The sequence below is a fragment of the Panthera tigris genome, chromosome F2 (genome assembly GCF_018350195.1).
Source record: "Panthera tigris isolate Pti1 chromosome F2, P.tigris_Pti1_mat1.1, whole genome shotgun sequence".
NCBI lineage: Eukaryota > Metazoa > Chordata > Mammalia > Carnivora > Felidae > Panthera > Panthera tigris.
The window spans coordinates 81,724,125-81,751,772 of record NC_056676.1 but is presented as its reverse complement, the minus strand read 5'-3'; the positions used below and the strand labels follow the sequence as shown (position 1 = coordinate 81,751,772).

The 27,648-nt window shown below is 63.7% G+C and overlaps 1 protein-coding gene across 2 annotated transcripts in view; it reads left to right on the top strand.

Annotated features, from left to right (window-relative positions):
* ZC3H3 (zinc finger CCCH-type containing 3) overlaps nt 1-27,648 on the top strand; it is an 88,257-nt gene that overhangs the window by 8,259 nt on the left and 52,350 nt on the right. For both annotated transcript variants that reach the window (XM_042972819.1, XM_042972818.1), the window contains exon 4: nt 27,342-27,495. In XM_042972819.1, coding sequence (XP_042828753.1) covers nt 27,342-27,495 — 154 coding nt within the window. The remainder of the gene's footprint in view (nt 1-27,341; nt 27,496-27,648) is intronic.

Below are 27,648 nucleotides of genomic sequence, written 5' to 3'. Positions count from 1 at the left end.
GCGCATATTATCAGCAATTTAATTTGAGAGCGCATAAACAGGAGGAAACAGTTAGGGAATAATGAGCCCGGAGGTGTAAGTGCCGCAGGCTATATGCTGTACACAATTTATTTGGCACAACAGATAATCGCTTTAATTGAATTCAAAACTGCATTGTTCAGCAGCCGTGTGGCCGCTGGTGCCTTGGGCCTTGGGGACTGAGCACTATGAAGATCTTGCCCGACTCCTCCTCCTGCTGTCTCCCCTCTGCCTTTCCCTCGGCCTCCCCTCCCGGGCTCCCCTGCCCTCCGACCCTCCTGCCCGGTTCACCCCGAGTCAGACTTTGGTGGGGGGGGGGGGTGGGCCAGGTGGCCCCTTGGGGACACCGTGTGACCCCCCCCTTCCTGTGCTCCCCACCTCTCTGCCTCTCGCCTTCCTTCCTCCACTTTTCTTCTGGGGATGAGTCTGTTGGCAGCTGGGGTATCAGGAGGTGACACTTGAGGAGGGGCCCAGGGGAGCTCCATTTGCTGAGGATTGGTGGGGTCTGCCACATTTTAGCTGCACAGAGACCCTGCTTGATCCGTCTCAGGGCGTCCAAACAGTGGAGAAAGCAGAGACAAGAAGACCTCTCATAGACCTCAAGAACGGGTTCCGATTTACCACCCATGTAATTGTGGCAATTGGTGGTTCCAGCTTGTGGTGTCCACAGCGCACACGGCTCACGTTGGCCCCCGCTCCGTTGCAGGGTCCGGGTGTCTGGGCCAGCTCGGCTGGTCTCTGTCCACGCTGGGCCCAAGGCCGTGACTCGGGCCACCCTGAGGCGGCAGGCTTGGTGTGCGCCTGGAGCGTGGCTTGTATAGAGTGGGTATTTCCCAGCCCACTCGCACCCGTGCCCTGGGCCAGGGGGCTTCAAAGTGGCCGCAGGGCATGGGGTCCCTGCCAGCCACTTGGAAATGTTTGCTGTCGTGTGCCAAGGAAAAGCCATGGGTGGGTGGGCAGGTGGGTGGGTGGTGGTGTCACCTCCCAGAAGCCGCTTGGGTGGGAGGGCCCTGTGCCTCCCCTGCTCAGGATGACGGTATTCTGCCCTCCTCTCCCTCCCCTGCTTCACAAGCCTGGCGCCTTGTGCAGGACGCCCCGGACCACACAGAGGAGGGGCTGCTGTGGTGGGTGAGGGTGAGGGTGAGGGTGAGGGTGAGGGTTTGGCGGTCACGCAGGGCTGCGGGGGCAGGGATGCAGCTGGCGGGAAGAGCCTAGTTCTCACGGCGGCCTCAGGGACAGACCAAGGCTTTCCCAGAAGCCAGGCCGCACCCTGCCACTTTGCCCCCAAACCTCTGTCCGCCGTGTGGGCCGCGTGGTCTGGAGAAACTGCCGTCCCCTGTTGCAGATGAAAGTGGGGTGTCCGCTCGCCTCAGGTCACTGGCAGAAAAGGCAGCTGTGGTCTCGGACCCTTGTGCGGGTCTTGCCGGGTCTTCAGCATGCAGCCCGTGACAGTCCCCTGGAGCTGGTATGCAGCAGGGGGGATCTCTGGCTGGGCCTGCCCGGTGCTGGGGGGGACCACCCCGTGACCCCAGCCAGAGGTGGGGCACCTCTTCCCTGTGTCCAGGTTTCTCCGAGGAAGGGCTCAGGGCGTGTCTCCCCACGAGAGCTCTCTCGGGCCCTGCACCCACCCTTCCCCCAGGACCTGGGCGCCTCAGCAAGCCCCTTGGGTGGCCGTTCTACCTTCCTCCTGGCCCCGGAGCAGGGACCCGATGCATGCTCAGTGGTGGACCTCCCTGCCCCCCCCCCCCCCCCCCCCCCCCCGCCGCCCCTGGCTGGAGACGCTGCAGGCTGTCCTGCCCGTTGCCCTTCCTCTCCTGGCTCCTCAGGCAAGGGCACCTGGCCCGCTGTCCTGGGGCTTGAAGGGCTGTCCCGTGGTTCCTGGAGAGGTCAGAGCAGGCCCTCTCAGACTATCTGGGTGTGCCGCCCAGTTTGTGCAGAGACGTCTGCGGGGTTCCCGTTGAGCGGGCGCCAACTTGGGGGACTCGGGCTGTGCCTTCAGGGGGCCCACCCGTTGCCGGCCCGCTCCTCCAGCAGCCGCTTGAGCAGTGGCCCGGGGAGTTCTCTAACGCAGTTCTCCCCTTGCTTCCTTCTCGGAAGGCCTGTGGCTCCCTGTGCATGGAAGAGGCCAGGGCTGGGCAGACAGGGCCCCCCTCTGGCCAGGGTACCCAGTGACCGGGACGGGGTGCCGTGGGGCAGGCAGTAGCACTGCAGCGTCCCTCTTGGGAGGCAGCCCCAGGCCCGCTCGGTGCCGGGCAGGCCCGTGTGTAGCGTGTGCCGGCGTTACGGCTGCGGGCGGGTCGGTGGGCAGGGGGAGCAGAGGGAAGTCCCAGATGTCGCCCTGGGCCCCCACGGGGAGGAGGCTTGTTCTCACCACTGGTGCCGATGGCCGTTGGGAGGGTGGGGAGCGGAGGGTCTGGCCAGCTTAGAGGGGGTGCGGTCAGGCGGCGGGGTGGGCCCTCCGAACTGGGTGGCCTCCCTGGGAGGCTGTCGGGTAGTGCCCAGACTCTAGGGCACGGTGCCTGAGGAGCAAAGAAGCTGGGGGCAGGGGCGTCACTGCCCGCCCAGGGCTAGCCTCCTGGACGTGACATGGGCCTTTTGTGGTGGTTGGCTAGCTCTCCTCTACTGAGCTAGCCCGAGGCTGCCCGTTCCAGCCTTGGGGCATGGGAATCTTGCCGTCGACACCAGGGGCACCTCTCTCGGGCCCCAGGCCCTGTGCCGTGGTCAGGGACTTGGCACTTCTGGCCCCAGCCTCAGGAGGGCCCTGGCTCCTGCCCCCCCCCCCCCGCCCCAGCCGAGGGGGAGGAGGGAGGGCTTCCTGTGTCGCGGCAGGGGAGGGAGGGGGGCCAGGGAGGGCCCGGGCTGGGTGACTTTAAGGAGGCGTGTCCCTCCTGTGTCGCCAGGTGCTGGGAAGCCAGCCCAGGGGTTGGGAGCCTTCCACACCTGGGATGGGGCCAAGGGTCGTGTGGGGGGTTGCTGCCCTGCTGGTTGAAGGAGCCGGGAGGTCAGGGGGCTGGGCGGGGCTTGGTGGGGGCTGGCCGGGCTGGCTGCCGCGGAGGGGTCTGCCGTGGCTGGCGCTCGCTGGTGCGTGGTTGTCTTGTTCGGTTTTACCAGGGTAGATGCCGTAAAGAGCAGTTAAATCCGGAGTCCTGCTTTCCTAAGGAAAAGAGAAAGTGCTGAATTAGGCGCTGCGAGAGGCAGCAGCGGCAGCGATCCTGGAGCCTTGCATAAATTATCAGGCGCATCGGAGGCCTGGATTTCAGTTTGTCGCGGCCGTGCTAATGAATTGCTCCGCAAGGACTGGCGTGGGAGTGCGCGCGCGCGTGTGTGTGTGTGTGTGTGTGTGTGCGCGCGCGCGCACGCGCGCGCGCGCGTTTGCCTGGCTCCTGGGCAGCTTCGGAGCCCCGAGGGAAGCCGAGGGAAGCCGTGACCACCACAGAGCTGGGGGGCTCCCGAGTGATGCCGTGAAGCCTGTCTGGCTGGGGCAGGAGGAGTGGCGTCCTCAGGGCGGCGGAGCTTGTGTCCCTGGGGAGCGGGACACCCCTCCCGTGGGCCTGGGGCTCTGTGTCTGGTGGTCGGACGCGCTGCGGGCCTCCTCGCCCACCGCTCCCAGCCCGGTGTGAGGGTCCCTCTCAGCCTGGTGGGCTCGCGGGTGCCCACCTGTCAGCGGGCACTGGGGTGCGGGCGAAGGCTCTTCCACCCCCCTGTCCTGCCACCTTTCCTGGGCCCAACCCCTCTCACCCCTAGGAAAGGGGGCCAGCTTCAGCGGGGGCCTTCTGGTGCAAGGGTGGGGGTTCGTTCACTTCCTGGAGGTGGGGCATGACCTTCCAGGTCTCTGGAAGTCGACACCTCTCCACAGCTGTCAGGATATTGTTGGGCACACCCTCTCTCAGGCCTGGGGTCTTGTTCCTCCCCCTGGGGCCCTGGGGCACCCCCCCCCCCATGCCTCTGTCCCCCCACGGTACCCTCGCCATGGACACCTGCGGTAGCACCAGGTCCTCAGTGTGCTCGGGCCAGGCAGGGCCACGGGTGGCCAGAGCTCCACACGGATGTGGGTCCTCGTCAGGGGGCCCCCGCGTTCCCCCCGACCAGCAGTGTCCCGTGCTGGGTGTCCACTGGCGTGCCGGGGTGAGGTCCTGGCGGGAAGGAGGCACCGGTTTCCTTTGGTGCCCCCGCACGGTGCCGGGCCGTCATGGCAAGGGCAGGGGGCCGGGGAAGAGGAGGTCTCTGGGAGAGGAGACAGCTCAGCCAGCGCCTCCTGCCCCTGCCCGTGGGGCCCCGTGTCTTCTTGCCACTTTCTCCTCTCTCTCTGCCCCCAGGAAGCGAACGTCACTGAGTGTCTCCTAGCCCTAAGCTGGGCTAGACATGCGGCTTGGCAAGGCCCCAACAGCAGGGGGTGAAAAGGAGGGGCCGACAGCCCAGGTGTGACTCCTGGTGGCAGAGAGAAGACAGAGAGACTGGCCAGCTGGCAGAGAGGCAGGGAGGGGGTGCCTGGCTGGGCAGGGCTTCCAAGGGCCAGAGGGCGGAGAGGGGCCCAGGACGCCATGGGGGCGCTCTGAGCAGAGAGAGCCCAGCCTCGGCTTTCTTCATCTGGGATTGCCCGGAACAGGGGGACAGAGGGCGCGGGACGCCTACAGCGGCAGGGGGCCTGCAGTCCTCTGCCGCCTGCCTCTCCCGGCCCCAGGGGGACTCCGTCAGTTCCTCCGCTGCTTCATCAGCGGAGTGCTGGGAATGTCTTCCTGTTCCACCTCTGCCGACAGGCTGCCAGTCTCCTGAGCCGTTCTGGCGCTGGGCTCTCGGGGAGGCTGCCAGAGGAGAGGAGAGAGCTAAGTTTACTGAGCGACTGCTGTGCAGACGGAGCTCGGGGTGACCCAGCTCCCGGAGGCAGAAAGTGAGGCCGGGGGTGGGGGTGGGGGTGCGCTGGGCCTTCCCTCTGTGGGCAGCAGTCTGCACCTGACTGTGGGCCTGTGCCCACTTCTGTGGCCCGCGGAGTCACGCCTCGGAGTGTGCCAACCCTCTGGGCTGCGTGCCAGCTGCAGAGCGAGTGCTGGGTGTCCCTACGGGGGTGGGCCCTGGGCTGGGGGGAAGCTAATGGCCCCGGGTATGGTGGCAGGCACGGGGGCTGCTGTGTGACCAGAGAAGTCCAGCAGGCGAGGAGGTGGGCCGGGAGAGCCCTGCTCTTGTCCCCAAGCCCTGCCCTGGGTCTGTGGTAGGAATCTGGTGCGGGCTGATGGCCAGACTGGCCGCCGTGAACGCGTCCTGAGTGCCAGATCCTAGCGCAGCGTCCGGGAGCGAAGCCGGCAAACTCCTTGTAGGCGCAGACAGACGGAGGACGCAGAGATCCTCAGGCTGGGCGGCCCCCGGACTGTGGGTGGCCCCGAGAGGCCTGGGCATCCAGTTGGTAGTTGGCAACGGCCTCAGCAGGTTGGCCTCTCAGTGCCCCTTTTGTCCCGTGGGCACCGGGGCTGAGGTAGACCTGTCTTGACTGGAGGCTCATACCTTGGCCCTGGGAGGGCTGGGGGCTGTGGACCCCTCCTGCTGTCTGTTGCCCCCTGTGGCATTTGGGGCTGGAGCCAGGGCAGTGGGCTGGGGGCGTGTGCCCCAGCTGTCCCCTTGGCACGTCCTGGCCCAAAGGTTTTGCCTCACAGAGGAAGGGCAGGTGTGTGATTTGGAAGCTCCCCAGGAGCTCTCCCAGTGGAGCACCGCCCCCCACCCCTGGGCTCCTGAGATACAGAGCAGAGCAACAGCCAGGCTCTTGCTCAGGGACGCTCGCCCCAGGGACAGGCGCTCACCCCCAGGGACAGGCGCTGGGAGCTGCCTGGGAGGAAGTGCCCCAGAGGCCTGGTGTTGGGGGTGGGGTTCTTTCCTGCTAAAGGCAGCTGGGTGAAGGAACAGGACACGTGGGGGGGTGGGACACGGTGTCCCCAGGCTGGACCTTCTGGTCTAGGCCTCTGGAGAAGGATTGGAGCTGAATTTAGTAGGGGACAGCAGTCCTGTGGTGTGTCCCCTTCTGTGGGCTCAGCTTCCTGATGGTTGTGTCTCTGGCCCCATGGGGGGCAGCAGGGCGAGGCTGCCGTCGATCGCTCCCGAGGAACCCGCACAGAGAGTCCCCTCCCCGGCATACCTCGGCCGGCCCTGTGTCCACCCGGCCGCGGCATACCGTGGGACTCTTGAGAGCAGGCGGTGTGGCCCCGAGTCAGACCCGAGCTGCCCTTTGTGGTTCCTCTGCTTGGTGTGGGGCTCGGAGGGGCAGGTGGGCACCCCACGGAGGAAATGTGGAAGCGTGTTTTTCCTCTGGAGCCCTCCGCAGCCTGGCTCTCCTCGCTCCTCGTGTTGTAAAGGGGGCAAGGTGCCGTGTGGGGTTCGTTGTCTGGACCTGGCTCGGGCCGCTTCCCCCGCACGGCGTTGTCCCCTTGGCTTGTGAAGGATGGGGGAGTGGACCCACCGCGTCTCAGGCCGTCCTGGGCACTGGAGCTGGCTGCTGTGTACGTCCTTGACTCTGGGCCCTGTGCCTTTGACTCTGAGGGGCAGCGGGTGGGGAGCTGGGGAGCAGAGGCTGGAGGCAGGGGCTCCTGTTCCGGGTGCCAACTGCCCACACAGGCCACGGTGGGCCTGAGCTCGGACACAGTGCCGGGACACGGTGCCAGTGGCCTTAGGTCTCTTTTTTAAAATAGGCACGTGTTATAAATTCCTCCTGAGCGTAGCTGTATCCTGCAAGTTGATTATTCATGTTTTCTCCAAATTTTTTTTCTAATTTTTCTTTGAGCCATAGGTTATTTGGAAGGGTGTTCCTTCATTTCCAAACTTATGAGGGCTTTGAAGTTCTTTGTAGTTACCGCTTCTGGCTCAGCCCCGCCTGTGTGCAGCGTGTGAGTTCAAGTTCTTTTGAGTTTGCTGAGACTTGTTTTATGGTCCAGCTTACGGTCAGTTTTGGTAAAGCTCTTGAGAAGGGAGTCCCGGTCGCCGGCTGTGGGGCTGTGGGGCGTCGCGTACCCACCGTGCTCGCGGCTTCCGTGCTCACCGATGAGGCCACAGGGAGGGGCGGGCGCCTTCTCCGCCCAGCCCCTGTGGCACCTGTGGTTGTGAATCTGCCCATTTCTCTAGTTGTCAGCTTTACATGAAGTGTTTTGAGGCCATCTCACTGAGCGCAAACCAGTTGGGAATCGCCGTATCTCCCTGGATCTTGGACGGTTACGAGATGTTCTTTCTTGTTCACAGTAACACTTCTTGCCTTAAAGTCTGCGTTCTCTGATGCAAGTGTAGCCACGCCTGATTTCTTTTAGGTGGTATTGTAAAATGCACGTGCCTACGTGCACGTGTGCATGCACAAATATCGTACGTGTGCCATGCATACATGTGTTTACGTTCAGCTTCCTGTGTATCACAATTAGAGAGTTTTTGTATCCAGCAAATAGCTGGGTTTCAACTTCAGTCTGAGATTGTCTTTTTTAAAAATTTTTTTAAATGTTTATTGTTGAGAGAGAGAGAGAGAGAGAGAGTGAGAGTAGTGGAGGAGGGGCAGAGAGAGAGGGAGACACAGCATCCGAAGCAGGTTCCAGCCTCCGAGCTGTCAGCACAGAGCCCGACGCAGGGCTTGAACTCACAGACCGTGAGATCGTGACCTGAGCGGAAATCAGACACTTAACCTATTGAGCCACCCAGGCGCCCCTGAAATTGTATTTTTTTAAATTTATTTTTATTTTTTGAGAGAGAAATGTGAGTAGGGGAGAGGGGCAGAGGGAGAGAGAGAATCCCAAGTAGGCTTCGTGCTGTCAGCACAGAGCCCAATGCAGGGCTTGATCTCATGACCATATCATGACCTGAGCCGAAATCAGGAGTCGGACGCTTAACCGACTGAGCTCCCCAGGCTTTCCTATAATGTGTACTTTTTACTTAGTGATATCAGTACTTCGAGATGTGTCGTGTGATTGCTTCCCAGGCAGCAGGAGCAGCGTGGAGTCCTTAAACTCTATTTCCCTCTCTCCCATCTTCTGTTCTAGAGCTATTATGATTTTAATTCTCTTCGTATTTTAGATTTCACAAAACATTCTACGCATTCAGATTTACCTGCGTGTTTATTTTTCACCTTTTCTCTGTTCTTTCTCCTGTTTGAAGAACACCTCTTAACGTTTCCTTGAACACCTGCAGGTCTGCTGAGGACCGTGCCTCTCGATAGACGTTTATGCGAACAATGTTTGTTTCTGCCTCCGTCTCCGAAGGGTTTTTGCCATGTGAAGCGTGTGAGGGTGGCAGGCATTTTCTATGGCGCCGGGGAAGGGTCTTCCGTTGCCTTCTGACACCAGCAGTGGCGTGGGGGAAGCTGGCCGCTTTTTTTCGCCGGCAACCGGGCTCTTCCCTCTGGCTGTGCCACAGGCCTCCTCCGTCTGGCTTGCGGCAGCTGCTGTGGGATGTTAGTGTGCTTCTGCTTATTCTGCCGGGGTCGGGGGTATTTCCGGACACTGCAGCTTGACAGTTTTCACTTGTGAAAGTTTTCAGCCCTCCTGCCTTTGGTATTGCCTTCGCTCCACTCTTTTTTGCTCTTGGGGTCTCAGCTACATTTACATTAAAGCCTTTCACCACATTCTGTGTGTTTCCTGTGCTCTTTTCTGTATCTGCCATATTTGTTTTTCTATGCTTAAATCTGGACAGTTTCTTCTGACTCATTTTCTAGGTTGCTTGTTGTCTGTCCAGCTCTGTATAATCTGTTGCACCGTCTGGGGAGGATTGGGGGGCTTCAGTTATTTTTAAATTCCAAAACTTCCATTTGTCTTTTCAAATAGTATCTAGGTCTATGCCAAAATTTGCAAACTTGTCTTTAAGCCCTTGAATACATCAGTAGTATTTAAAGTCCATTAAAATTTTTTTTTATAAAGTAATTTTTGCACCCAGTGTTGGGCTTGAACTCATGACCTTGAGATCAGGAGTCACATGCTCCACGGACTGAGCCTGCCAGGAGCCCTCTAAAGTCCATGTTTGATCAGTCAGTCATCTGTTCAGTCCATTGTCTGAACAGATTTTTTTAAATATTGTTTTTTTAAATATTTGTTTTTGAGAGAAAGAGAGAGAGCATGAGCAGGGGAGGGGCAGAGAGAGGGAGACAGAGAACCCCAAGTAGGCTCTATGCTGTCAGCACAGAGCCCAGTGTGGGGCTCGAACCCACAAACCCTGAGATCACGACCTGAGCCAAAATCAAGAGTCAGATGCTTAGCTGACTGAGCTACCCAGGCGCCCCTAAAATTCTTAGTTCTGGGTCATGTCTGATCTGCTTGTGTGTCCGTGATTTTGTTTTTGTTTTTGGATTTTTTTTGTTTCTTTTTTGTTTTTAAGTTTATTCATTTTTGAGAGAGAGCACACGCGAGCAGGGCAGCAGGGTGCAGAGAGCAAGGGGGCGGAGCATCTGAAGCCAGCTCTGAGCGGTCGGCACACAGCCTGACATGGGTCTCGAACTCACAAACCTTTTGGCTTTCGTGACCTGAGCCGAAGTTGGACACTTAACCGACTGAGCCATCCAGGTGCCCTGTTTGTTTGTGTATTTATTAAATGTTTATTTGTTTTGAGAGAGAGAGGGTGCATGTGTCTCGTGTTGGGGAGGGTCAGAGAGAGAGGGAGAGAGAATCCCAAGCAGGCTCTGCGCTATCAGCGTGGTTATTTTGCCAGCGCAGAGCCTGACACAGGGCTCAAACCCACGAACCGTGAAGAGTTGAAGTCAAGAGTCGGACGCTCGACTAACTGAGCTACCCAGGCGCCCCTGTTTTGGTTTTGCTTGTTAGTTTTGGAGTTTATTTATGCAATCTCTACACCCAACCATGGGGCTCAGACTCATGTCCCTGAGATCAAGAGCCACCTGCTGTGCAGACCAAGCCCACCAGGCGCCCCTGTCTGGTTATTTTGTGTTGAGTGGTGGGCATTGTGGACGGAGTTATGGAGATAATTCAAGGATGGATGAGGTTTCTTCTCCCAGACAGGATATGGGGCCCTCGGGGAGGTAGGCCTGCAGAGTTAAGGGCAGTGTTGGTGGGGTGGGGGGTGCTCCAGGGGCACAATGCCCCAGCAGGCTGGTCTGGCAGAGCAGGGTCTGTACAGGAGGAGGGGTAAAGGTGGGGCACCGGGAGACCACACAGCCCATCCCTGCATCTGGTGGCCCACTTTCCTGTCCGCAGGATGGGGGCGCTGGAGTGCCCGTCCCACGCCCAGTGTGTGGCTGGGTGGGGAGGATGGGTGGCTCAGAGTATCCAGTGACCTGTGTGTTGGGGACAGGAGCGGCTCACTCACCTGTGGCCTCTGAGAAGTCTCTGGGGTGTAGTGTCGACAGGGCAGCCTGTGGGCCTCCTGGACGGTGGCCTTGTGCCTGCAGGCGTCTCCCTGCCCCAGTTCCAGGTCCTGAGAGGGACCTCCAGTAGCCATGCTCAGTGAGGATGCGGAGCCTGAGTGGCAGAGCTGGGCAGGCCTGGCGTAAAGTGGGGGCAGTGGAGGCTGGGTGAGGGGCCTGGGGGGGCACGCTGCCCAGGGGTGGGCACTGAGCGGCTGAATGGGGTTGAGTGACAACTGGGAAGGTGGTGCCCATGCAGGCAGGCCCCCTGGGGACAACCAGGGAGAGTCTTGGACTTCCAAGGGTGGCCCCTGGGGGAATGGCCCCAGTGCCCAGCCTGCCTCAGGGAGCAGGGCAGGGTCTCTGGTTCTAACCCAGGTCCTGACAGAAGTTGACTGCCTTCGGGGACACTCTCCTTGGCCTGGGTGGGTGGGGCCCCCCTGAGCGCAGGGGACGGCTCTGTTGGCATGAGAGGACCAGGAGGGTGGAGGGCTTCTCCCCTGCGGGACATGGGGGCTAGGGTGGGTCTTGGGGTTCCTGAGAACTCGGCCCTGCTCTCATAACCTGTGCTGGGCCAGAGCTGCCGGCGGCTAGGAGACCGGGGTCTGGGGATCCTGGGCCCATCACCTCTGTGCACCCGAGGCCCCACTTCTCCTTGCGGGAGCCTCTGGGACACAAAGGTGGGAAAAAGGCTCTTTGCCAGGAGCCGGTGGGTGGGCGGGCGGGCAGGTGGCGGTGCTGTCCTTGCAGCCCCCCGGGCTGTGTCCCTGCAGTCCACCCTGCTGCCGTGTCCTCACAGGACCACGCCGGGACGGATGGAGCCTCTTGGGATGGGTACCGGGACAGGCCTCCCCATGCCCCTGGGATCCGAGCTGGAACCCTTTGTGCTGCTCTACCAAGGGAGGGATCCCTCAGTGGCCCTGGAAAGGGCAGGGTCACGTGGCCCTCCGTGCCTCTACAGCTGTCGGGGCTTCCAGATGGTGCCTGTGTCCGTGGGGGTCCTCTGCTCCTTATGACCCTCCTGCTTTCTTGTCCCCCGTCTTGGGTCCATGGGAGGTGGTAGTGGCCTCCCCTAAGGCCTCTTGACAATGACCTGTTTACCGGTAGGGACCCTTGCTCCCAGATGGGCAGCTAGGATCTCCTGGGGAGTGGTGGCGGGTGGAGCCCTGGCCGGGAGGAGCCTGAGGTAGCACCACTGCCGGGCCTTTTCTGGAGCCACCCGGGGCCACGCTTGTGACCCGGGGCTCTCCGTGCTCATCCACGCAGCCTTCCAATGATGAGATTTGGTCTGAATGGACAGAATTGGTGGGATTTGCGAAGGAAATCTGTAGCCGCACGCACACACTGACCGTAAATCCCAGTCTCTCGTCATTAAGCGTCCGTTATTTGGTCTGTGCATGGGGAGACTGCCGCGCACCTCGGCTGCCCGGTGCCCTGGGTGCCTCCGTCTGGAACGGCCGGAGCCCGGAGGCTGGCTCCCGTTCCCAGGCAGGTGTGCGGGGCCACCCCCTGGCCGCCGTGGACCCGCCCCCCGCCCCCCGCCCCCCCCCAGCGCTCACTGGCCTGTTTGTTGTCATTCTGCGGGGCTCTGCGCTTTCTAAATTAATTCTGGAGCTGTTGTGTTTCCTTTCACAGTGTATTCCGAGCCGCACGGATCTGTGATGGGCTCTGGCAGCTTTTCTCCTAATTGCCCTTTCCGCATCAGCGGCGGAGCGATTAAGTGGCGGGGTGCGAGCCTGAGCGCGGCGGGGTGCAGCAGCCTTAGAGAGCGCGCTCAGCGGTGCGAGCCGTGCCCGCGGCCACTGCCCCGCAGCCCCGCCCCCGGCTGCCCGGCGGCCACGGGGCGGCTTCGGGGAGGGCGGTGCCCGCGGCGGCGGGGCGGGGCGGTGAGGGGGGCCAGTGAAGCCTCCTCCGTGCGGGTCGGAAACCACCTTCCCGACGGGGCCCCCCCCGGAGAGCGTGTGCCTCTTGGGCCGAGACCTCTCGCCGAACGAGGGATGGCCCGTGTCAGAGGTGCTTCCCGGCCAGCGACCGGTGTGCGGGGAAGCTGCTGGCCGGGCCCGCGCTGTCCTGGCGGGTGGAGATGTGCTAGATGGATGGCGGGCCGGGCCTCTGGCTTCGTCCGCCCGTGTGGGGAGATGCTGGGGTCACCGGGTGGCCTGGTTGCCGGTCCCCTGGCCGGGCGTTCTCGAGGGCCTCCTGCAGGGCCCTGCTGCCGGCCAGCTCTGGGGAGGCCTGGTCCTAGGTCGCCCGTGAGCAGGGCACAAACCCGAGGGAAGAGTACCCCCCTCCCGCTGCCAGGCCTGCCCCCCACGGTGCCCGGAACTGAAGGGACCAGGGTTCCTGCCCGAGTGCAGTCTGCCTGCAGGCTGTGGTGTGGCCTTGTCCCTAGAGACACGCTAGTTGGGGCCCTGCTGAGTGACAGGCTCTTGCCGAGATCAAGGGCCAGCAAATTTTCAGCCAACTGAAGGAAACAGGCCTTTAGTCAGAGAGAAGCCCCTGTGGGTCCCCCGAGGCGCCGCGTGCCCTGAGCACTCAAGACACTTGCGGAGATTGGGCTCTGCTGAGACAGAGGTCTTGGGCTTTATTTCAGGGTTTCCAGTGCTGTTTCTGTCCCTCTCCCTCCCCTGCTCTAAGCAAAGGCTGGCTGGGAGGGGGGGGCAGCTCCCGCAGTCAGCACTGGAGGAACCTTAGGGGCCCGTGGCCGACCCCTTCCTAGAAGTCCCCCCCCGCCCCCCCAGCCGGGACCTGTGACCACAGCTCAGAACCACGGTGCCTGTGCTGTCACTGGTGAGCCTGCCGCCCCCCTGTTGTGCTCCCCTCTCCGGGCTCGCGCCCCGTGGGACCTGTGTGCGCATGTAGGGGACAGCTGGGCAGTGAACCTGGTGGCTGGCCAGCTGCCTCCTCTCTCTGGCTGGGGGGTAGGGCCACGTCCTCGTGTCTCAGGAGGGGAATCCAAGCTCAGAGGATGAAGGCGGGGAGGCTGAGGTGAGGGCCGAGCAGGCTCCACGGGGGCTGGGAAAGCTGCCCTGTGCCCCTGGATCCCCACCCACGGGAGGCCAAAGACCCGCCAGATTCAGCTGGGCAGGGGCCTGCTGCCTCCCCATCCGCATCCCCGGGGGGTCCCCGGGGGCACAGTGTGGGCCGGTGGAGCCTGGTGTGTCTGGGGGGTGGGGCTGACCCCGCTGCTTCTGGAAAGACAGGCTTGGGGCCTTGTGGGAAAACGCGAGCTCCCCAGCCGCAGGCCCCACCTCAGAATCTGGGGAAGGATGAGGAAGGGAACCGTGCTCTGTGCCAGAGCGTTGCTTGTGTTGGGAGGTGTGGGGAAGCCGGGACAAGCCCTGGGCCCCACCAAGCCCCCACGTGCTGGGGCGAGCCCTGCTGAAGCCTGTGGCTGTCCAGAAAGTCGCCGATGCCACGTGTTCCCGTCGCTGCTGACATGGGGGCAGGCTGGACTGCTGGGGCGCCCCCGTGGCTCTTGGGACCTGTTCTGCCCCAGCATTCTGGCCGCGGCGCAGTGGGGAGGCGACGCTGAGCGAGGCCGCCTGTGTCCCGTGCCCCTCTAGGAGACGCCCCTGGTTCCTTCTCTTGGTTCTCTTCACTGCTTGCTCGTGGCTGCCTTCTCCTCAGCCTGGCCTCCGGGTATGTGCGTGCGTGTCTCAGTGGGGTGGCGTCACCCGTGGGAGGCTGCAGGCCCTGGTCCCTGCGAGAAGGCCGTGCAGACGTCCGGCAGCCGTCAGGGGCCTGTTTGGGGGCCGGTGTGCCGTGGTGCGTCCGCCAGCCTGTCCCTGCAGCCGCCTGTGAGACGGAGCGGTCTGAGAGCAGCCCCTGTGGGCCACTGGGCCTCTGTGCTGTGTCCCCGCCTGCCCCTCTCTCCTTTGTCCCTCCCTTTTCTCCTCCTTACGCCCTCCCCAGCGCTCCTCTCCTTCCCACTCACAGAGCCCCGAGGCCTGTATCTGTAGGGGGAGCCCCCCTAAAGCTGCCCTCTGGCCTTACGTTGCCTCCTGCGGAGCCTCCCACGTGTGTGGCCCATGTGGCCACGGGGCCATCACTGAGGCCCGTGCTGCTGCTGGCCTGGTGGCTGCACCCTGTGCTGGGGCTGGAGGGCCCTGGGCAGAGAGGTGGGCCGAGCACGGTGGGGTGCCACCTGCCGGGCTGGTATGGGCAGTGCAGGTCCCGCTAAAGCCAGCCGTGTCCCCAGCTCCTCCCTGCGGTCCCCTCCCCGGCCAGGCCCATGTGGCTCTGCTGGGCAGTTCTCTCTGCATGTGCGAAGCACGAGCCAGTTTGTACAGGCCTCCCTGTGCAGTAATGGAGCTAGGGCCCCCTGGACGTGTGGCTCCCACACTGCTGTCTCTGGCTGCCGTGGTGAGCTGTCTCTGGCCCTGTGGCAGCCACGACGGGCCCCCAAGCAGGACTCGGGGTGCGTGAGGCCGGGACACACCCACTGCCCGGGTGCTCGCCTCTGTGGCCCGCTCGCTGCCCTTGCACCATAGCCCTGTCACTGTGGCCACCAGAAAGGCAGTGGCCCGTAGGGAAACCGGGGAATGTCAGGAGAGGGTCCCGGCAGTCTGGGTTTTGTGAGGGGGACACATGGTTTTCTGTGAGTGACAGCTGCTCTTTCTAGAGGTGTTCTTTGCAGCCTCCCTGGCAAGCATCTCTCTTTAGCCCCAACACAGAGGAAGCAGGGGAGGGACCCTGAGAGAAGGTGCAGCTGTGGTGAGCGGGACGCTGTGCCCTTGCAAGAGCCCCCAGGCCCGGGCTCTGTGGGGAGCTGGGACCGCGGCCCCTGTGAGGTCAGGCTGGCGGAAGGGCCCCCGGGCCTGGGCGGGTGGCCCTCATGAAGCTGCGGTTCCCTGGGGGCTGGGGCTGCTGTGTCTGCTAGGGGGACTCCCCTCCTGGTGCTCCCATCCCTGTGGGCGAGAACAGGGGGTCACTAGGGAGGAGGCAGGCTCTGCGTGCCCTTCCTCCCCCGTGGGCGGTATGGCTGCATTGGCTCTGCTGTTGGGATTGCCGTCAGCGTCCACAGGGAGGACAGGGCGCGCTCTGAGCCTTGCCTTCCCCCACACCAGCATCATTGCGTGTCAGACCTGCACCCAGGACAGGGAGCTGGGCTCTTCCCCGTCTCTCATGGCTCAGAATGTGGGGTGTCTGTCCATCTGGGAGCGGTGGGCCCTTCCCATCACTTTCTTGCCCACCCAGAAGTCCCCCCAGCAGCAGCTACCAGGCGGGGTAGATGGGCCTTCATTTCATGGGCCAGGCTCTGCCCCCTTGGCTGGACTGGCCCTGCTTGAATGTGGGCCCCGGTGCTGTTGGTGAAGAGTGGATGTGGCCCTTCACCTGTCCCTGGTGGACTTGGGAGCCCCCTCATTGCTGCCCAGAGCCTCTGGTCTTCTGGGGTTTCAGCCTGGCTGTGGAAGCGAACGCCTTTGTATCTGGTAGGCTGGCCTTCCCGTCCCTGTCTGGCCAGGCCCCCAGATGGAAGGGGCTTCGAGATGACAGAGCACCGGACGTTTGTGAGGCCGGAGACCGCACGCTAGCAGGCCCGGTGCGGGGGAAGGTGTTGGCGGGCACCGGTCCTGCCTGGGTGGTGGGGGCTGTGGCCTCAGGCCGCTGCACTGGGCACGTGAGCCCTAGCAGTGGCATAGGTGAGACGCCTTGGCAGGAGACTGTGGCCTGCTCCCGGGCCTCTCCTGCTGGGCTGGCTTCAAGTCCCGTCCCCTGGCAGGTGTTAGTGGGGGGGAAGCGGCGCTGGGCTCAGCTCCGTGTTTACCGACACAGGGGCTCCAGCAGGCGGCCCCCACTCTGTGCGTCGTCGCACCTGGGTCACAGGGAGGACGGGCCGCCGGCACCGGGCCCTGCCGGGCAGCGAGGCCTGCGCTGGGGTCGAGGGAGAGCAGTTGGCATTAGGCCGGCAGGACCGCAGGGTCATCTAGGCTCTGTGTCAGGCACAGGATGGGCTACCTGGAGAGGAGTTCGGGCATTTCCTGTGGCGCGGGCCCCGGAGTCCCTGCAGCTCCAGGTGGGAAGGCCTCGCGCAGGCTGGGCCCTGGCAGGGACCCCGCGGCGCTCCAGGTTGGGGGGGCAGCAAGTGCTGCCACTGCCTCCCCTCCCCTGACGTGTTCCCTCGGGGCGGGGTCCCTCCCTTCCTGGGGGCGGGGTGGGCTCGGGGCGGGGGGAAGGCTGGGGGGTGCCCACCTGCTAGGAGAGGACCTTGAGGGGCTCGCTGAGCTCCCTGCTTCTTCCCAGTGCACGACAGGTCTTGCCAAAAATGCGTTGAATGAGCGAATGAGCCAGTTCCTGCCAGAACCTTCTGCAGGGGACACAGCGGTGTCGGTGCTGCCTTCCATCAGAGCCTGGCCTGTGCGAGGAGCTGGGGGCCGGAGTCGCACCCCTGTGGCAGCGTGCCCCGCGTGGAGTCCGCTTCCTTCTCAGGCCTCTGCTCTGCTCTGCAGTTGCTTTCCAAACGCTGTTTTCACTGTTCGCGTCTTAAACTTTCCTGTTGTCCTTGGCTGCGTGATTCCACGGAAGTGGTAGATGGACCTCAGGCCACCTAATCCTGGGGATGTGAGATGGGCTCGCCCGGCTCGGTGCCTGGCTGTGGACGACGGACCCCGAGTATCATGGCTGTCAGCGTGGGCCTGGGGGCCGGGCCTTGTGTTCTGGGGGCTCCGCGACTTGGGATCCAGAGGCCTGCACGCGAGCACGAGCACCGGTTGGCCTCAGAAGGGCTGAGGGGTCCCCAGGGTTGCCAAGGCCAGAACTGGGCTCTGAGCACAGGAGGGCACAGGCCTGTCCTGTGACCTGGGGCCAGGGGAGGAAGGGACCAGAGTGGGCCCCCTGGCCACGAGCTCTGCCTTCCTGAAGCTGGAGCTGAGCCCCCGGACCCGCCACGCACCATGGACAGACTCCGGCGCCCTCCGGGGGCGCCGGCCACTCCCTGACGCATGTGTGCTTGCCTGAGGCGCTGGTGCTCCCCGCGTGCTGTCCTGGGGTGCCGGGGTCCTGCAGGGCGTGCTGAGCCAGAGTCGTGCCCTGCCTGGAATGTCCTCTCCCTGCCTGGATTCCTTAGCTGCCCGCCACGGTGCCCCCGTGGCCTTCCCAGTGTGTGGGGGTGCCTCCTGACCTCCCAGGAGGTGCTGGGCCTCCCTGCCCCCCGTGCCCATGCCTGCGGCTGGGGGATCGGTGAGAGGTGCTCAGTCTCCCCCTTGCTCTGGTAGGTAGCACCGTGGTTAGGAGGGGAGGGACGACCCACCCCCGTAATCTATAGCGACTGTCACGGAGCAAACTACTCCCATCTCATACAGACGGGTCAGGTGTCGGCACGATCGATGGCTCACGCACAATAATTATAGGAACTAGCGGCTTGTGTTGCTTGAGTGAGTTTAAGAAGAGTAGGGTCTCAATCTTTCCTCTAATAGGGCCCTGACAGTCCGTGGCAGCGTTGGCGCTGCGTCTTGGGCTGACAGTGTCGTCATTAAACACCAGGTAGTGTGGGACGACAGCGAACACGGCCCGCTGGGGGACAGGCAGCTGACAGCCCTTGTTTGTCATCACCGAGCCGCCCACGCTCTTCAGGCTGCAGGGCCGATGGCTGCTCGGTGACGTATGGCCTGTCGGGCTGCCTCTGTGATTTGATCATCGCTAACTGTTTGTCAGTGGCCGGTCCCCGGCTTGGATGACGGTGCGGCGGAAGGCTGGCGGCGAGCGCCTGCAGGCCGCGGGGTGCACGTGGGAAATCAGCGGGGCTGGATGGACTGCTGCCCCTCAGACCCCCCTTCCCGGGCCCTGGGGTCCCTATGGCTCTGTCACAGAGGGGTGTGTGCTCGGGTCCGTGCTGATTTGGCCAGGGCGCCCTTTCCACGGGCTGGCCTCTGAGCAGAGGGAGCACAGAGCCGGCCTGAGAACTTCCGCGGGGGCCTGTGGACGCGCTGGCCTCCGATGGCCCCAGGGTGCCCGGGAGGGTCTCCAGCTGCCCTGGCTCCTTGTCCCCGGCCACCGGCAGAGACGAGGGCCGGACCATCTGATGGCAGCGGGGCTCTTCCAGCACTGGAAGTGCTGGGAACCATCAAACACAGGAAAAGTGGAGTGATTTATTAGACTCATAAAAATTCATACTTTGTGATTCCAGTCATCCCACCACTGAAGCTTGTTAGAGCTCAGTCCCTGGCAGCTCCTGGCGGGTGAGCGCTGGGCGGGGCGCGCACTGCCTTCTGCCTGGGCTGCTGTCACGCCTCATTTGGAGAAGTGGACGGGCCCCTGCAAGCACATGAATAAGTGTTCGCAGGGTGGGGGCTCTGTCACGGTACGGCTGTGCTCTCTCGGGTGGGAACACGGCGGCCAGGTCCCGTCACCTGTGTGCTTCCTGCACCTGCGGGGCCTGGGTGGACAGCAGGGCACCTGTGCGACAGTACAGGTGGAGGTCTGTGGGCATGTTTATAGCGGTCTTTACGGGGCAGGATGACGTCTGCCTTCTGGCCGCTGTTTTCCAGGCTGGCGTTAGTGGAATCGAGCTCCTCTCCTGTCCTTCCTGAGGGGCCCTGGGCAGAGGCCCCTTGGCCTAGCGCCGACCTGCCCCAGCGGGGCTCCTCCCTACATCTGTACCCCGAGGGGCCAATGTGCCCTGTCAGCTGTGCTGTTCGTCGGGCTTTGTGTGTCCTATGTGGAGGGCAGGAGGGAACGGAGGCTCCCCCTTCTGATGAAGATGTTCCACTAGAGCCGGCCAGAGCCAACCCTGCCTGGGAATCAATGCCCCGCACACAGTGGAGGGGCCTGGGGGCCGGTGGGGGGGGGGGGGCGGGGAGAGAGGCTGGGAGCCTTGTCGGGGAACCTGGGACTCAATCCCCTGCACGCAGTGGAGGGGCGTAGGGGCCTGGGAGCATGTGGGGGGGTGCAGGGAGAGAGGCTGGGAGCCTCGTGGGGGAACCCGGGAATCCCCTGCACACAGTGGAGGGGCCTGGGGGCCGGTGGGGCGGGGGGAACCGCTTCCGTCTGCCTCCTGGCTCGCAGCCTGCCGGTGCCCACCTCCGCGCCGTGTGGCCACCCGCAGGGAGCTGGCTTCTAGCTTGGCCGGCGGGAAGTGGTGCCCAGCAGCGCTAATCTCCCGCGCCCCTCGCCGCCCCGAGGGGCCGTGCTGCCGACCCTCGCCTCCTGCCGCAGGTGGGGTGCCGCCGACAGAGCAGCTGGGAACAGCCTGGCGCGGGGCCTGGCGGGGGAAGCCGGTGGCACTTTCTAAGCCGCTGTGTCTGAGGCAGCGGTGGGTAGGGGGCGCCGGAGGTTCCCTGAGCATCCCGGCGTCCGGGCAGGGGGTGTGCGTTCGTGGGGCGGTCTGGCGGACGCTGCAGCTGAGCTCGGCTGCTGAGGGGCCTAGACGGACGGGCGGGGGATCAGGGAGGAGGTCGGGGCTGTTGACCAGAAAGGACGCGTGCTTCTAGGCTCACCAGAGACTAGTCTGCAGACGGGGCTGGGGGAAGCCGGCACGGGTCCCCGCTGGCGCTCAGGCGGAGGGGCCCCCGGTCTGCAGGCCTGGGAGGCCCAGACGCCCCCCCCCCCCCGCCCCCGGCAGCCCCGAGCGCTCCGACACAGGTGTGGCAAGGTGTCCGCTTACTGCCCTAAACGCGCTGACCCGCGAACTCAATTAGAAGGCAGAGATCATCAGATGAGCTGAAGCCAACGCTGCCCACAGCGGTAGCACCGCCATCCGAATGGGACCCGGCTTGGTGGGTTCTGCCCGTGGTTCCAGCTGGGAGCAGGCCCAGCGGCTTCCTGGGTAGAGCGGCCCGCCCTGTTGCCCGGGGCCCTTGGCTGAGTCTTTCCCATGTGGTGGGCCTGGGGGGGGGGGGGGCGGGGGGGGGAGAAGGGCAGTCCAGCCCAGTGTGGAGAGATGGCCAGGTTGTTCCTCGGTGTCCTGGAGGAACCCTGCGGCTCGCCCCCAGCCAGGGGGCACCGGCGTCAGTAGAAACTGGGGCGTCGGTGTCCTCGCCCCAGATCCCAGGGCTGGATCCCATTCCGGGTGCTGATCTCCCAGTAGCACAGAGATGGGGGCCCATCTGAGACGGGGCGGGGGGGGGGGTGTGGACCAGCCCTGTGTCTGGACACATCCTTCCTGGTTAAGCGCGTAACTGAAGGGTCTGGGCTTGTGCTGCAAAAGCCCTGGTGGGTCTCGGAGGGGCTGGTAGGCGGGCCACATGCTCAGGAAATGACCGCACACGGTGTGCATACATCTGTGCCGGCCCCCGTGCGGAGCCTCGGGCGTGTGGGCCGGGCCGTTCGGCGGGACTGCGGTCAGAGCCGGGGGCACAGAGTCGCCAGGGCGGAGTTCGGGCCAGCGTTCCCTTGGCAGCTACTGCAGACACTGGGGAGCAACCGGCCTGAGGCTGAGTGGGGAGGGGAGGGGAGAGCAGGCCTGGGACCCCCTTCGGCGGCACCCGACGACCAGAGCCCGGACCCCACAGGCCTTCCTTCTGACTGCTTCCTGCAGATGGTGTGCATCCACGGACCTTTCCTGGTGGCCTCTGGGGTCGGCTCGCCCCTCCTAGGAGTGGGGCCCTTTTCACCCCCAAATGCGGCCCCGGTTCCACCGTCTCCAGGACCGTGGGGGTCACCGAGGGGACAGCTCAGATGACGTTGACCTTCAGAAATGCCCTGGTGGACGGGCGGTGTCTAGAGAGAGCGGGCACACCTCACTGTCCCTTCTGGGGCCGAGTGGGGCTTGGGGCCCACCCCACAGCCCTTCTCCGGGCCCCAACCCCCGGCCCTGCCCCAGGCAGACAGGACGTGTTGCTGCCGTTCGCCCTGGTCCTCTCGAGCACTGCCCGTCCTGCCAGGCCCAGGGCTCCGCAAGCAGCTCGGGTGCCCCGCGGGGTTTCAGACGTGAGGACGCCGTTGCACGTTGAAGGCTTCTCAGCCGGTGCACCTGCTGGTCTGCGTACGTTGCCGTGGCCGTCTTGCCAGGAGTGCGGCACACCCGCCGTTAGGACGGAGCCGGGCTCTGCTGGGGTCCTGCAGGGTTGCTGTGACATGTGCGTTTGTGGCCACTGTGCAGCCCACCTGCCACCAGCGGGGAAAGTGGCCTGCCCCTGCGGCACCTCCCGCTGCCGAGAAGACCAGGCGCCTCTGGGCTGACCTGCACCTCACCTGCCCCTGTCCCCTGCACCCACGGTCTGTCGAGTGGCTGGTCTCGGGTCAGGGAGGTAGGGTAAGGCCCTGGAGGGCTGGGTGATGCACCTCGAGCTGGGTGCGGGGAGCCTGCCTGGGCCCAGTCCTCCCGTTGGCTCTCTGTGGGCTCCTTGTTGCCTGCGCACTCTCCAGACCCGCCTGGCTTGCTTGGCCCTCACTTCTGCCCCTGTCACCGCCCCTGGGGTGGTACAGAGTCTGAGGGCGAGGTGAGGCCTTGGCCGCAGGTATGAGCCTTTTGCCAACCTGGAGGCGGTGTGGGGAGGCCCGGGGCCCGTGCTAGCCGGCTGCTCCTTCGTCCCCCGGGAGCCCCCAGGGCACCTCCCTGCTTCCTCCAGGAGAAGCCAGCACCCTGCTTGCCTAGAGCTGTTCCCTGCTTTTCACTGCCTGGGGCCTGTGGCTGTGCTGTCCCTTCTGTTTGGACCCCACTCAGGCCCCTCCCGGTCCTTCCAGGCTGGCGGTGTCACTGCTGGGGGCACTCGTGACAGGTCCTGCCTGCCGTGTGCACCTCTTTGCACCCCTGACCACCATCAGCTGCGGTCACAACCATATGCTGGCCGCTGATCTGAGAGCCTTGCTCTTGCTGGAGAGCAGGATTGTGTCCGGGGCCTGCCCCAAAGGCCGTGGCTCTCAGGAACTGCCCAGGGAAGAGGCCTCACAGGGGACGGGTTTGTGGGCATGCAGGTGCCCAGGTGCTCACAGGGGCCTCCCACCCTCTCGGGCACATCAGCGACCCCACTGCCAGGTGCTGTCCCATGTCTGTGCCAAGGAGGGGGCCAGGCTGGTTTCCGTGGCGCGGCCCCCTCCCTGCTCTGGCCCCTCTTGTCTGCCTTAGGCCAGGCCTCCCTCACCCAGTGCCAGGCCCGGGGCCAGGTCGAGTTGGCACCTCATCAAAAACTCCGGTTAAGGCTGGAAGGAAGACCTTTCGGAGTGAGTTTGGGTGCACACAGCTTGCCGGTAGTTGGCATCCACGGGCCCTGGTCAGGTGGGGGCCCTGTGCCCATTTCGGGTGGGGGCTGTGGGTGGCCTGACGGGAGGCAGGTGCGGGTGGGTGGGGGCACTACCAGCCTACAGCAGGGTGACCAGCTGGGACCTGAGCCGGCTGAGAGTGGACAATGGCTTCTGTGGCAGAAGAGCAGAAATCCCTGTGACTTCTGAAATGCTGAGCCGCAGCATGGCCTTTTAGAGCTGTCTGCAGCCTGTTCGCAGATACTGACGCATCAGGGTAGCTGTTGATGAAAAGCGGATCAGGCAGAGGGAGTTGAATCTCCCTGGACTGGGAACTGGGGAGCCCGGGCCAGCAGAAGCCCTTGGCCCCATGGCCACCCCACCAGCCGGGCTCCCCACCCTCAGCCACAGGGGTCCCCCCCCCCCGCCCCATGCTGCCGCAGTCCCGAGAGGCCAGGGGTCTGGGGCCCGTCTTCCAGGAGCATGGCTTGGTTTGGAGGGTGCACGACAGGCAGGCTGGATCCCGTCTGTGGGCTCTGTCCAGTCCTGTTCCACTGGCACAGGTGAAGTTTGTGCTTAGGTACCAGTCACTCGCTTTTGCTCAGCTGTCCTGTCCCCCAGCAGGGAAGAAGCGCTGGAGACAGCCCTGCCCTTAGTCAGCAGCAACACCCCCGCTGCCTCTTCATGAGGCCAGAGGCTCAGGGAAGAGGCTTCTGGAACGGGATGGGAAGCCAGCTGTGGACAGGTCTGTCATCTTCATGGGGCCTGTCTCTGGAGGCCCCAGTGCCCCTGTCTATGGGCCGCTGCTGGGCGAAGGCCAGAGGCTGGTGGATGGGAGGCCACGGAGCCAGGGGCGCGTGGTCCCCGCCCCGCCCCCCCCCCCAGGCCTCTCCCTAGGGCGCCAGACAGTGGGGTGCTGCTGGGGACACTCGCTCAGCCCTGAGTCTGCCCGCCTGTATGGGGAGCAGCCTCAGGCAGCCCTTTGCACAGTCTTGTCTTCTCCTTATTCATTAAACAGTTGTGAAATTAGCAGCTCATTTTCTACCTAGTTATTGCCCTTTGAAGTTCCATAAAAATCTGAACTCCGTCTCAACTCCTGCTCTGCACTAAAACAGAGAGAGCTGTGACCTCCGTCTGATAGGCTCTCCTGTCTGGTGGCTGGTCAGGAGGGGGACTGGGGGAGCCGGGATGGGGCAGGGCCCTCCCTTTCCTGCCATCCGCCCAGTGCTCTGGGGCCCTGGGAGGGGCTGGTGTGTGCCCCGCTTCCACAGCTGGATCACGGAGGGCAGGACGTGCTGGGGGCAGGAGCCAGGCTGGCTCGGCTCCGCCGCTGGATGGGTGTCCCGCCTCCCTGGGCCTCAGTGGTCTCCCTCCCTGCCACCACGCCTGCCCCGCGTGCCCGTGCTCGGTGCTCAGGGGGGCTCCTGGGTGCAGCCTAGTCCCCCCACTCCGTCTGGGGCCCCCGAGCACGGGCACGCGGGGGAGGCCGGCCCCCGGGCCGACTGTGCAGGCGCGAGGGCTCCGCTGATAGATGGGCTCATATCCCACTCAAATATGATGCCAGCAGTTTTCTGTAGTTCGTCTTCCATTGCGGTAGTAAAGTTTTTAATTAGGAAAGCTAATGAGATCGATTAGTCATTAGAAGTGACCTCTGCACGGCAGGGCGGAGAGGGCTGTGTGTGTGGGCCTGATAACGCGGCGCCCGGGCCTCGTTGGCAATAAAGGCGCGAAGGGTTTGATTTGAGTGAAATGTGCCACAGGGAATACATCATGCGGAGAAAAAAAATTACAACCCTGGGAGTCTGTAATGAAGGGAATTAAACCCACATCCTATCTAAATAACATGATTATCTACACAAACCCTCCGCCAGCCGGGGGGAATGGCCGGCTGCTGGGCTGCCTTCCCAGCCGCGGGGTCGGGGCGAGGCCTGGGCTCCCGAGCCACGGGGAGCGGGGTGGGCGTGTGCCACCTTCGCCCTGGGGCGGGCCTTGCCGCCTCCCACCCCAGCTTCCTGGTCCCCGTGTGCAGGCACAGTGTTAGGATCCCTGCGCCTGTTGGCCACGGGGGCACACACCCACCTGTGTGTTCTTGGCATGGGCGCCCTAGGCGGTCTCTCCGGGGTCAGTGCCGTGAACCCTTCCACTGCCTGTGCCTAAACTGCCCATTGAGGAAAGATGGGGGCCAGGAGTGACCAGCAGGCCAGGCTGTAGGGGTCACAGCCCCGCCGTGGGGCAGGGTGTGCCCTGCTGTGCCCTCCCCTCCCCTTGTTGCTCAGGACCACGGGGGGTGGGGCCTCACAGATGACCTTGTGAAGCAAAGGACACCAGGCTGCCTGTTTAAGAGGAGATCTGCCTTGTTACTTTGTGTCTCCCAGAAGTGGTCATTGGGCACTGATAAGTAAAATGCAGTAAGTTAAACAAAAAGTTGATTTTACAACAGGCCTGCGCTTTGCAGGAGTGCATCCTGAATACAGTTGCCTGTTAACTTGAATGCAGAGTCCAGGCCTTTGGGCGTGGGGGCGGGGGAGGGGGCTTCTTAGAGGTGGCAGTGCTCACATCCGGAAGAGGAGAGTGGGGCTGGGCCAGGCCTGGGTTCCCTATGCTCAGGACGAAGGGGGTGGGGCTGGTGAGTCAGCAGGGCTCCCGGGCAGGAGTCCAGCTGCAGAGCCAGGGCTGTGTGGCTCCAGCCGTGCCAGGGCTGTGTGGCACCTCCCATCCCAGAGCAGCCAGCGGCCGCTGCCTGGGAGGCCTGGGGTCAGGCGTGCTGTCCGGATGCAAGGGCCGAGGGAGCAGGGCGGCTGTGAGGGTAGCTTGGGGCCCGGATGACTTAGAGGAAGGCTCTTAGTTGGAACAAGCTGTTATTGATTTTCTGTGGTCCATCCTTGCTTGTAAGACCTTGAAAATTCAATTCAGCAAACATTTATCTATCGATGCCCACTGTGTGCGAGGCTCTCCCCTGAGTCCCAAGAGCGTGTGGGGTGCTCAGAGCTAAGGATCCACTCACTTTGGTCACTCAGCAAGATCAGGTGTCCCTGGTGATGCCATGTCGCCCTTTGGTTTTGCTGACCTTCTGTTTTCTCCCCAACTCCCTGGAGCTGCTGCTTTTGGAGGGAGGGAGAACCGAGGAGAGACAGAGACAGACAGAAGGGGTGAGGGGAGAAGGGGGAGTCTCCCCTGTTGCCGGGGTGTCTGTCCTGGCCTCACCTGGATGTGTCGTGGCTCCCTTTGGTGGGCAGCTGCTGTGCGTCCCTGCGCCAGTCTGGTGACCAGAGCTGTGCCCTGCCCCTGGCACTCTTTGGGCCTTGAAGCCCACGCCCACCTCTGACAGGTGAAAGGGCCCTGCACAGTCTCCTTGGTCTGGCAGCAGGCGTGGACCCTCTAGTCCGGGGCACTCGGGAGGGCTCTGACCCATGCCGTGTCCTGGCCTTGCCGTGTGGGTTGATGGGTACCCTGGCAGAGGGTGAGGGGACCCCTGGAGTAGGGGCTCTTCCGACATCCGGGCAAGGGGCACAGTGCCAGATACCAGGCTTGTCCTGCTTATTCCCGGCCAGGTGTCCCCCTGGGTGTAGTGGGTTCTGGCGGGCCGGGCAAGCCTGGAGAGGAGGTGTGTGGAGCCAGGAGCTGGTTCGGGGGCCTGGCTGTGGGCTGGAGTCTGTTGGGTCTAGGGCTCTGAAAGATGGGTTTTAGATGCTGTCTGTGATTCGTAACAGCTCCTTGCAGGCCGGCAACGGGGAGGTTCCCAGTCTGGTTCGGGATCTGTGGGTTCTGGGAGGGTCTAGCGGAGCAGGCCCGGGTCATGGAGCGTTGGTCCGCGCTGTCGGAGGAGCCAAAGGACTGGCACCTTTGGCCAGGAGCGGGACTAGTGAGGGGACGTGGGGGTTTGGTGCCGCCCCGTGCACTGCGCCCTCCGGGCCACCTGGGGCCCTGGCAGCCTTTGGCTGAAGGGTCACGGGTGTGCTCTGGTGCTGATGCTCCGGCAGTGAGACCCTGTGCGTTTTCCTGGGGGCCTCGCCTGGCACGCACGCCGCCCCTCCCCCCCCCCCCTCCCGCCCCCGCCACTGCCCGACGGCCTGATCCGGCATAGCGTCTCTGTGAGTGGGAGCCCCAGGAAGCTACCCATGCTGGGGTGCTGTGCAGGCAGGCTGGATGGGACGAGGAGGGGCCCACAGGGAGCCTGGGTCCCGGCGCCGGTCCGAGAGGGGAGCTTCCGGAGAGGCTGCCGGCCGTGGGCTGGGTCACGAGAGGCTTCGGCGCCCCTGTCCCGCGCTGCGTTCGCTTTAATTATCTGGGCAGTTAGAGCTGTATATTATGCGAGCCGGGCAATTAGGTACGTTCCTCGAAGCTGTGGAGAAATTGCCGGCTATCAAGTGGAGGGGAACTCGGGCAAAACAGATCCCTGTTAATTGCATGAACCATTCAGCAAAAGAGAAGCTGTGGTGTACATACATCCCCCGCAAGATGTTATGAAAACATTGGTGATTAAATACATAAATCTGCGTGAGCATGTGCTGGGGGTGCCCAGAGAGGGAGGCGAGCAGTCTGCACCCCGGCCTCCTGCGCCCTCCTGCGGCCCCCTCCGCGCTACTCCTGGAGGCTCTGGGGAGTTGGGGCCAGAGTGGGGGTCCTGAGTCTGGGGGCTGCCTGCTGAGGGGCACCAGCCCATGGTGCCGCCCTAGTCAGCTGGCCCCGGGGCGCTTCTGCCCCCCCCCCCCCCCCCCCCGCCCACGTGTCACTCGGCATCCCCAGTGCCCTGTGTCTCAGGACTCCAGGCCTGTGCCCAGCTCTCTGGAGCCTCGGGCCCCTGGGTGCCCTGGGGCTGTGTGGGGCGGGGCTGGAGTGAGTCGAGAGGCCCCCTGCTGACCTCCACTGACCCCCTCTGTGTGCGTTTTCTCCGCAGCATCCAGCGTGCACACCCTGCGGACGCCTCCCACCAGCAAAGTGATCAAGACCCGCTACCGCATTGTCAAGAAGACGCCCGTGTCTCCCTTAAGCGCCCCCCAGTCTCCTCTGTCCCTGCCCTCTTGGCGGTCACGGCGGCTCTCGCTGTCCAGGTAGGACGCCCTCATCCGGGCTGCCGTGGGCCTGGGGCCTGTAGGGGACCGAGCTGGCCACGCAGAAGCGCTTGGTCTACAGTTTGCCGGCCGTGGAACAGGCTAATTTTTCTGTGTAGCAGTTTCTGCAGCAGACCTGCGGCCAGCCTGCGC